At 35.4% G+C, this 11,248-nt stretch overlaps 1 protein-coding gene and 1 pseudogene across 1 annotated transcript; one reads left to right on the top strand and one right to left on the bottom strand.

The window, feature by feature from the left end:
* Positions 1-4,055: 4,055 nt before the first annotated feature.
* On the top strand, positions 4,056-5,043 carry LOC150030203 (uncharacterized; annotated as a pseudogene).
* Positions 5,044-5,912: 869 nt separating this feature from the next.
* LOC120087168 (putative GTP-binding protein OBGC2) lies at positions 5,913-10,908 on the bottom strand. The gene is made up of 10 exons (XM_039044073.2): positions 10,711-10,908; positions 10,047-10,528; positions 9,434-9,525; positions 8,871-8,954; positions 8,565-8,642; positions 8,121-8,321; positions 7,926-8,033; positions 7,625-7,699; positions 7,283-7,500; positions 5,913-6,479 (listed from the first exon to the last, which is right to left on the bottom strand). Exons 1-10 carry the CDS (start codon positions 10,794-10,796, stop codon positions 6,383-6,385), a joined length of 1,521 nt encoding a protein of 506 aa, XP_038900001.1. The 5' UTR covers positions 10,797-10,908; the 3' UTR covers positions 5,913-6,382.
* Between the last annotated feature and the right edge of the window lie 340 nt (positions 10,909-11,248).

Genomic DNA, 11,248 nt, shown 5'->3' with positions numbered 1-11,248 from the left:
GCAAATATAAAAGAAAATAAGTTTTTAGGGTTTATATCTAGATAGAAAAATTTTAATAAAATTTTGAAAAAAAAAATAATCAAACCACCCTTTTTTAACCGATAATGGCTTATTATGTTTTCTTAATTCAGAAGATTGTAATGAAATTTTAAAAATAAATAATTATATTTTATATAAACTTATATATATATATAAAGGAATGATATTATATTTCCTTAAATAAAAGAAATGAATTTGTAAAAATAAAAGAATAAAATAAATCACAATAATAGTCATTTCCTTCACTATGTGGATCCCATTTCATAAAGAAAAATGATGCATTCCAATTTTGAAGAAGATTTTTCATTAAAAACAAACAAAAAAAAACACCTTATTTTCTTAAATAATTTTAAAACCACCCCTTTCACCAATTTCTTTTCAAAACCACCCTCATTTTCTAATTAACCCTTGGAATGGAATTGGAATTGACAAGAGTATCAAGTTTAAAAAGTGCGCAATGAAAGACTACACAAGGCAAGAATAAAATTACAATTCTCGTTGCTTCGAAAAAAATTATAATTTTTGTAGCTTTTAGATATGTTTGCTGAAATTTTGAACAAAAAAATGAGTTTGGTTAATTTTAAAAATGTTTTTTTTACCAAAATTTTGGTTATTTAAAGGAGGCTTAATTTCATAGTTTGAAAATAAGTCGGAACTGAAGTTATAGATGTAAGAGAAAATGGTTGTCATGTTCTTACATATCTTAGCCCACAACGTTAAGAACCAGATAGTTCAAAGAGAATTTGTACGGCCTGGTGAGACTATTTCTAGGCATTTCAACACTGTTTTATTAGCGGTGTTACAATTACATGACGTGTTGTTAAAAAAATCTTTGTCGATCACAAACTCATGTACAGATCAGAGATGGAAATGGTTTGAGGTACAGTTCACCTGCACCAACATTAGTTTGACGTGACTTATTTGTTAAGTAAACATATGTGGCGTTAGGATTGGTGTCTTAATTCTCCCGGAGTCTCGTTGTTTATAATTATACACATTGTTTTATGAATAAAATAACTGTTATTTCATTCTGGCATTTACTCATATCCAATAAACAAAGCTCCATTGTTATCTTATGTAAACTTAAGCATGTATATGTGATACACAAATGAATCATGACTTAAGTGATAACCTAAATAGGTCTGTAGTATAAGGATTAAGGTGGGATATCTGGTCCTTGTGACACTACGGATACGGCCCGCTGTGTAGAGGTTTGCAAGTGTTGTAAACTACTACAGATGGTTGATCCTGACCATTCATGTGGAGACGTGCGGTGGGGGTATCCTATTCAAAGAGTTTGTATAAGACCTGCACCACGAGATGACTAGACTCTGTATATAACGTCGTTGATACTAGAGACTTACATCTCACCTAAACAACCATAGGTGACACAACCTCGATCCTAAGTGTTTTGGGAACTCCTGCCTTTGAGAACGGTCCTTTGATTAGTATGGGTGAGAGTGGCCAGATTGCCAACTCAACATGCCTACCTTTTTGGGGACTTTTCTGATCTGGGAGCTGGGAACTCAATCCACAAGATGGAATTCACTCCTTTCTCAAAGTAGGGATAAGTAGAGAGATTGCTCCCTTAAGGGTTGATTCCGGGGCTTGAACATAATGGCCATAGCTTCTCTTTCGAAGAGAAGACTCAATCATAGTGGGACTATGACTTATGTTCATTAGAGGGATCATTGGTACTTAAGGAGACAGATGTAACTACATGGGCATAACGGTTATTGGCCTGCTATACTTATGAGCAATCTATGAAGGGTTATCGCACTGTTGATTGGTTAAGATGGACACATAATATATCTGTGGTAAGGAGAGTTCAACTGTCGGTCTTTAGTGGAGTACCTGGCAGTTAACGGATGGTGGATCCCATGACTAAAGCGTTTAGTCAGTTATTCACGTACGGTTGGAGCTTCGAGCTACAGGTCCATAAGGTCCCCTTGGTAGCTCAATGGATTCAGTTGAGAATCAGTTCTTGGTGTTGATTTGAAATGTTCAAATTGACAAGAGGTAATTCAATTATATATGATATGATCGGTATGATGTATGAGATACATCTAGTGGAGGATTAATGTAAATGATATTTACATTAAGTACCATGGAATAGAAAAAGAGTTATGATTTATATGTTTCATGAAATGAAATATTAAAACTATAGGTTATAAGTATAATATGGTAAGTTAATTATCATTTATATTTATAATAATACTAATTATTGAATAATTATCTCTTTTTCTCTAATAACCAATGAAGTGGGAGGTTATTGGTGGTTTCATGGTAACCGTGAGATAAAAGAAAAAATGTTTTCCTAATTTTAGTAATGTTGAATTTTGTGATTTTGAGTTTTCCTCTCTCGAAAAAATTCTCACGGAAGTTATCAAGTAAATAGGATTTACTAAGCGACAGCTTGGATAAGGTAAACGATCATAGAGTGTTTGTAGGTGATAGACACTTAGCTAAGCGATGAGCTAAACGATCGCATAGCTTTTGCTAGACGATCGCTTAGCTTTTCCTAAACGATTGGGCATCGACCTATACGATAGGTTCTGCCATCTCCCACTTGCTCAATCGTTTATACAATTGTTGTTTCCTCCGTCTTCTGCCTCAAACCAAGTTCACATAGAGCCCACCCTCTAGATTGTCACATCGATAATACCAAGGTAGCCTTCTTGGTGGTGTCATACTCAACTCGACACCGTCGAGGTTCTGTGGAGGTTGTTCGTTTTTTCGGGGTGTTCGTGACCTAGGCGATCACTGAGTTCGAGTGCACGGTGTTCGTGCAGTGTAGCGGTCGCGTTGGACGAGCATTCGAGTGTTGCTGTGTTTGAGCGTTCGTAATCAAGGAGCTTGGCGATGAGTCTACAAAAGTGTGTAGCTTTTATCTTTGATCATTTGTAGTATCATGCTGTAATTTCTATAAGTAATGCATAATCGTATGTTTCTGTTTATGACTGTAATTGTAAAGTTCATATATGATTGTAATTTGGAATGATCTTTCCACTGCTCATGGAAATCCTCGTGTTCGATTTCCTTCATGCGTATGAATATTTCTTATTTTGTTCTACTGCAGAATTGTTTGGGTGCGTTAGATGGAACGTACATCAAGATAAATGTTAGTGCAACTGATCGCCCAAGTTATAGGACGAGGAAGGTGAAATTGCAACAAATTTACTCGGTGTTTGTGATACAAATGGCAATTTCATATTCGTCTTATCAAGGTGGGAAGGATCCGCAGCTGATTCTCGAGTTCTCAGAGATGCAATATCTCGACATAACGGACTGAAGGTTCCGAAGGTTAACTAGTTACACATACTATCTCTCTCCTCATTGTATTTCTAATATAAGGTTTGAAACGATTGGACGTTCAACAGGATATTATTAGCTATGTGATGTCGAGTACCCAAATGCAGAGGGTTTTTTGGCTCCATATAGAAGCAAAAGATATCATCTTTCAGGGTGATGTGGAGGAGGTAATGAACCTTCAACTCCACGAGAAATCTTTAACATGAAGCATTCTTCTGCAGGAATATCATCGAGAGAACGTTCGGGTTGTTGAACAGTAGATGGGCAATCTTGCAAAGAAAATCATACTGCCCAGTGCAAATCCAATGTCCAACCATCATAGCATGTTGCCTTCTACACAATCTTACCAATAAGGAGATGACTAACAGTGAATTGACCGAGGATTTGGATGAGGTAGATTCGAACTTGCTACAACTAGGGGATGAGATCAATTATATTGAGAGTTCAAATGAATGGACTCAATGGAGGGATGAATTAGCGCAACAGATGTTTACTGAATGAGAGTTGCGTAATGTGTAGTGTCTTTTTGATTCTTTAATCAATTAGAACGCTTATTTCCTTTGTCATGTGTTGTGAAATGACTTCATTCAAAACTCTCTTAATATCATTATGCTTACTATATTTTGTACTTCACTTTACCCATTAATTATGTTTTATATTTCTGTTTATTGTTTAATTGTATTAGTGTATGTGTATACACTAGAATGTCAAGTTCCTCAAGAGCTTCGAAGCACACTTGGACTAAAGAGGAAGAAGCGAAGCTGGTCGAGTGTTTGGTGGCGTTAGTCGCATTTGGTGGATGGAGATCAGACAATGGGACATTTTGACCTGGGTACTTAGCATAACTACAATGTATGATGGCTGAAAATTTGCCCGTTTGTAATATCAAGGATCACCAACTATAGATTGTCGAGTCAAATCCCTGAAAAGAACTTACCAAGCGGTTGCAGAAATGAGAGGACCAGCTTGTAGTGGATTCAGCTGCAATGAGGAATTTCAATGCATCACTATAGAGCGGGAGTAATTCGATGGATGGGTGAATGTGCAATTTTGTCTAAATTGATTTACGAATATTGATGACCTATTCATAACATTCACTTTACCCTTCATGCAGGGTCATCCTACAGCAAAGGAGCTTCTACACAAGTCGTTCCCATACTATGATGATTTGGCCTACGTCTTCGACAAGGATCGGACTATGAGAGGACGATCAAAAATATTTGCGAACATTGGATCTAACATGCCAAACCATATGAATGATGGTGTTCTTATTCATGAATCACAGGATCTGAATATCCCCATGATGTCTAGTTAGGGAATGGACATGTCACAGGATGACATGCATGGAACACGTATTGGTCGAAGCACTGAAGGAGGAAATGCTTCAAGAGGAAATAAAAGGAAGCGAAGTGGGAATCAATCTGAAATGGTAGAGATTGTTAGGAGTGATGGAGTTCGCAAATGACCAATTGAAGGCAATTGCAGAATGGCCAAAAGAGAACCGTGCAACCGAAGTCGAACTGCATGCGAAAGTCGTAAACCAACTCCAAGATATTCCTGAATTGCATAACCAACAAAGGGTGAAGCTTAAGCAAAGCATATTCCACAATGCAAGATACAGAGAGCTTCTTATCCATTCCCACAACCATGAAGTTATACTATTGTAACCTCCTCTTTCAAGAGAATGTTTGATCAATCCATGTTTTGGACTGCTTTTCCTATGAACAATGATTACTTTGTTTCAATTATGCATTAAGTTTGTAGTACATCTGGTATGAAATCTTCCCAGTTATATTTTAATCATGTAATCATGAGTTAGTTATTTTGTCTCACATTTTTTTTACCTCCAAAAAAGAGAGGTTTCTATATGTAACACATAAATTGCATCTAAAAGTAATGTACTTTTTTGTTTTGCCATATTAACCAAGGTATATCCCAAAATGACAAAAAAATGGTAGTTAACTCTTAACATAAATTAAAATCAAATTAATTTTGTATAAATTGATAAAACATATAGTTTTAATTATATTTTTCAAAATATGATATTTCTTATGCATAATTATTAGTATTATAAAAGATGGTAGTAGAAAAAGTTACCCAATCTAAAATAATTTACATTCAAATTATAGACTATTATAATTCAAACTATAATAACCTACAGTCCAAATATGTCTATTATAACACAGACTACAATACTCTGCACCCTGTGTTAGAGTATTATAAATCAAACTATAATAATTTACATCCGAAACACAGGCGCTATAAAAACATAATTCCTTATAACCTACAGGAATTATGATAACCTACTCTGTACACCAAACACCACTAAATAGATTCATAAATTTCAATAGAGATTGCGTCATGTGATCTCATATTTTTTTAGAAACTAATGCCTTATTGACTTCTAGTCGAGATTCCCTAAAAATAAATCTTAAAAAAATAATAATAAAAACCTCTCGAGATTTGGGTCAAAATACATGTTTTTTTCTCCCTTTTAAAAAAAGTCTATGTACATCTAGCTTTTTTCAAATATATTACAAATGTTTAAAGTTCGTGTACTATTAAATTTAAAGTTTCGTGACTTTATTGTGAATAGCGTAATTGAATTATGTTCACTTAGCTGTAAACATTTTGTTTAACTGAACTCTGTTCATAACATGATGTTTAGCCAAAAATTCCTCTTCCATCCCCCTGCCTTGCAACTTCTGTCTGTAGTGTGAACCGTCATTTTCGAATTTGGCAATCATCTTAAAATCTTTCAATATAAGATGAATTTTCTTAGTAATATAGGGAATGATACTTGGAAATCAACAGGATTTTTAACTGCTATCTACTGAGGGATGAACCACATCATATATCAACAAGCAGCTGCCTTCAAAAATGCTAATTTCCCACCCAGTTACCTGATATCCCAAGTGAAATCATGTGCAACATTCTCACTGAACACCAAGAAATTGAGTGGAATATCATATAGCATGTATTATGAGGAAGCTCAGTTCTGGAGCCAATCTATAGTTGTTTCCGACTTTAGTTAACCACCCGAATTTGTCGACAAGCCATCGGAATCTCTGCACTTCCTCAATGCTGCTCGAATCTCTTTCAACATTAAACTTATATTGATACCTTTCCTGCAAATGACACGTTGGAGAGGAGAAAAGGCTGTAATAAGGATTTGAACAGTAATTTAAGAAAAACAATGTTACTTAACGAGGGCAACAGGGAAGAATGAAGATGATGCAAAAAATCAACAGCGTCTCCTGAGTGCTACTTATAAGCTAATGTTTTTAACTTTTAAGATAGCTATTTATGACATGAGACCGAGACCGAACATGACGTTTTAGCAGTTAGTTTGAGTTTCAACCACTGTACTTAAAACTCGAAACATAGATTCAATCACAATCCTATTTAAGCCTTTTCCTAAGAAATCCTGCAAGAGAATTCGTAATGGGTTGAAAAAGCAAACCAATGAGCCTAGGAAAACATAACTGCTCCAAATCCTTTATCAGGTGCAGTCCACATTTGTTCTAAAGATGGGTTGTCATTGTACCATATCTGAAACATCGTTTTTTTGTACATGCCTTAAAGCACTCATGGTATCATTATAGATAGTATGAAGTAAAATTGTGCTACGCTAAAAATATACACACCCAAGTTGAGAATGTGATGTGATTGCATCACAATGCCCAAACAAAAGTGTCTAGGGTTTAAGAGGTGATAACTAATTGGTCAATAGGGAAAATGAACAAGAACTCAAACGATATGGTGAACAAGAATGCAGAATTTTAAGGTGCTAATCAGTCGAAGGAAAGTTTTGCAGATTCTGCTTGGAAAGGCATTAGAAGAATCCAGAAAAAATAAATAATAAATAATAAATAATTGGCAAGACAAAATGACATAATCATGTAAAAAACCAAACAAGAATTGAACTTACAGAACACTAACGCCTACAACCGAAAGAGGACGGGGATAGTCTTCAATCTCTTTATCCTTTTCATCTGCAGCAGCAATTCCCAAAGACGAAACAGATGCAAGATCGCCTTCTAGAACTGATGATCGTTCACTGTTTTCAGATCCCATTTGCTTAGGATAACGATCATCACATCCTATTCTCAAAATTTCTTCAGTTATGGAGGGAAGCCGATCCTTGGCCTGAAAAGGGTAATTAAACATTTATAGCGTGGATTTAAAACTTAATTATGAATAAAAACTGCAGTAACCATCCAACTTTCCATGGACAAAGTACAAGTGATAGAAGATCATTGAAAGCACAAACCTCAGGAAGGTCAATCTTATTTAGCACCACAACATACGGTCTTTCAAGGTAATTAGGATTGTACATCCGCAATTCCTGTAGAATATAACTCATACTTAGTCAAAGAAATACATAAATCTAATTCAATAACGACGCCTTGCCATCATAAGATTAACCAACCAACAACATTGATTGATAACAATAGGACAATCTACAACAAGACATAACGACCTTAAGGAGTCTGAGGAATGAACCAAAAAAGTATCATTAAGAACACAAACAGCAGAGCAAGTTTCAGAACAAAACAAAAATGAAAACTTACTTCTCTCACAGTCCTATAATCATCAACAGGGTTCTCTGAAGCTGCATCGACAACATGAACCAACAGCCGGGTCCTTCTCAGATGTCTCAAGAAGTTGCGACCAAGGCCCTAAAGAACTTAATAGGTTGGAAAATTGAAGCTTCCAACTTTGTTCGAGAAAAACAAAAAACACAAATAGAATACACCATGCAATACCTTACCCAGATGAGCACCTTCAATAAGACCTGGTAAATCTGCTAAAGTAGCTTCAGATTGATACATTCCTGCTCCTAAACTGGGATCCCCATCAAGGCGTCCAAGGTTTGGAATTAAAGTAGTGAAAGGATAGTCTGCAATATCGGGTTTTGCAAGAGTAATGGCTGCAAGAAGAGTTGATTTTCCAGCATTGGGAAGTCCCTACAACAATCAAAAGCAGAAAAAACGTCCATTGTTAGATAAAAACAATTGTAACAAGTAGTTCAAAATCATGACTCAAACCCCACAAATGTTTTGAAGAACCACCCTTTCATTTCTGAAAAGTAGACGTTGAAGATAAAGGGTAAAGGTTGTGATGTATTTACTAGGGAAATTACAGAGATATGTACCCTGCAGAAAGATAGAAAATAGGGATAAAATAAAAAATGAACTGGATGTACTCACAACCAGACCGACATCAGCAACTACGCGAAGAATCAACTCCAAACTGACCTCTTCCCCAGGTTGACCAAATACCAGAACCTATAAATAAATTATTTCCGATTAATAAGTGAACAAAAAAAAAGGAGCAAATGTAAGAAGTACAAATATATATGGCACAGCAATTAAATAAAAACGTCAAAACCTATTCAGAGAGTTTTTCTATTGGAAGTATCATTGCATTATAACTAATTCTCATGTGAAATTTTTGTTTCTTTTTCAAGGTGGGAAATTTGTTAATATCTCACATGAAATGTTCGCAATCGTCACCTTATCACTTTCATCTCTCATCACATTGGAGGTCAGAGACATCAACTTTCTCCTTCTACTCTCTGGCGTATCTATAAGGCTTATCTGTACAAAAAAAATAAAATAATACAAAATAAAATTGAGCAAGTCTGTAAATAATAATAATATTATTATTATTGAGTTATCAGAGTCAAGAGTCTTACAGATAGAAGTCTCATTCAAAGAATTTCCAATAACATGGAAATGTAGAATATCAAATACAGGTAGATAAAAAAGATAAAATTTAATGGTCTTTGAAGCTCCCTAAAGTTCAAAAATTCTATTTAATCTCTTAAGTTTCCAGAAGGCCATGACATATTTTTCAACTCAGATTTAATGTCAATGACTAAATTAAAGTTCCTTAAAACTTGAGGAAGTGAAATAATGTTCTTAAACTTCAGGACCAAATTAAAAATATGGAAAATTTTAATAAACCAAAACTACATTAATACTTAAAATAAAATGAAATAAAAAAAAAACTAAAATAAAATTAAGCTCGGGTTAGTAAAGAGTAAACAAACAAGAAACATGCATCATACGCATACCCCTCCTTGTCCTCCTCTAGCTACAAGAATCTCATCACCTGGATGAACCAGGTCAGCCAACAATTTCCCTCTTTTACGTTTTACAACAGTACCTGTAGCATAAAAACCCACTCACACAATTAGAAGAAAAAGAACTGCAATTATATGTGCAATCACTTCACCAGCAAATATAGCAAGATAACAGTGGTAAGGTTGAAAGTGTTTATAGATTTCTTTAACTTGAGCCAATCATAAAGCTCAAAAAGGATAGAAATAAGAGAGAAGTAACATCCTATGAATTTCAAGAACTAATTCAATCTATCCCATGATGTAGTTGGTGAAAGGTATTATGCCAAATCCATGGACAAACAAGGAAAATCCATCCCTAAGGTGAGAGAACTCTCTCTAAGAACAATGTTCTATTTCAAAAGCTTCCTATTACACAACCCTACCTGGCTATTTAGAGCCTTATTTCCAATTAAATAATTAATTCTAAAATACTAATCAATCTAAATAAACAACTAAATTGCTATTAACTAAATTATACTAATAATCTAACTTATTCTCCTCATCATCCCATCTCTTTACTTTCATTAGCAAGTTTGTACCCAAATCAACAATGCATTACACAAACCTATAGGAACGGGAATACGCAGAGTTGGGGCAGCAAATCCATTGTGCAATTGGGAGGTCAAAACGCCCATTGCATCAACATTGCCACCACGTTTTGCATTATATCGGCTCTTGGTGTGAAACTCCAGCAGCGAGTCTTTTCCCTCATCGGCATAAATTACCACGTCTCCACCACGGCCACCCATGGGAAGAATTAGAGACCCATCAAAGTCCCTTTTATACAAACTTTTCTTCTTCGCCTTCTCCTTCTCCTTCTCCTTCCCATTTTTTCCTTGGGACTTGCTCGTTTGTTGGTTAGGCATACTAAGAACTGTACCATGACCTCCATCTCCTGAACGAACTGTTATGATTGCCTGATCAAAATACTTATGAGCTTCTTTTGTCAATGTAGCTGGGTTGGCGGAAGAGTCCACGACCCTAGCTAATTTGCACTTGATTGAGCAGTAACTCAAATACCCGGGAAACTCTCTGTTTTGATAACGCCTATGGATAACAAAATGAATGAGTTATTGTCAAACAAACGTAGAAGCTTGTATAAGAAATGGTAAATCAGATTTAGTATGTGCAAAAGAACTAAATGCTGCCACTACAACTGAAGAACAGAAATATGACAGAAGAAAATTGATTGAGGAGAAATTGAGAGGTAACCTAGAGTAGAATCACACCTCTTTGGGAAGAAGCTAGAGAAGAAGCTCCTGTCATGAAAAACATACGAGGAAGAAGACAACGGAATAGAAAGAATTGATACCATTATCCCAAAAAACGGAAATGATTCAGAGTTGGGAGACTTGGGATCTTCTGCAGAATCATCAACAGGCAGCGAGGTGTGCCACCGATGAGCCCATTAAGTAACTGGGACACTTAACATTCGGCTTGCTTCATTCTCCACGTTTATGAACAAGGCCCAACAATTTTATTTGAGCCCAAATCTCTAGGCCCATACTCTACCCTTTTTTGAGCCCAAAGCTGACCTACAAGAGAGAGAGAATAATATAGACTTATTTACATAAAGAAAAAAAATTCCAATAACACACCGTTCTAAATAGGAAGCAGTCAAATTTAGGAAGAAAGACAAATTTTTACATACCTCCTTTTTTTTCTTTAGATTTTTGTGAGTACAGCTTAGGCACACGAATCTCAACAATCTGTTTAATTCTACAATATTTAGATATCAAATTCTATGTACGTGGTGTCACGAGGTAG

The sequence above is a fragment of the Benincasa hispida genome, unplaced genomic scaffold, assembly GCF_027475165.1.
Source record: "Benincasa hispida cultivar pf3 unplaced genomic scaffold, pf3_genome.v1.1 HicScf451, whole genome shotgun sequence".
NCBI lineage: Eukaryota > Viridiplantae > Streptophyta > Magnoliopsida > Cucurbitales > Cucurbitaceae > Benincasa > Benincasa hispida.
The sequence above is the reverse complement of the archived record's forward strand: the minus strand, read 5'-3'. Positions and strand labels throughout refer to the sequence as shown.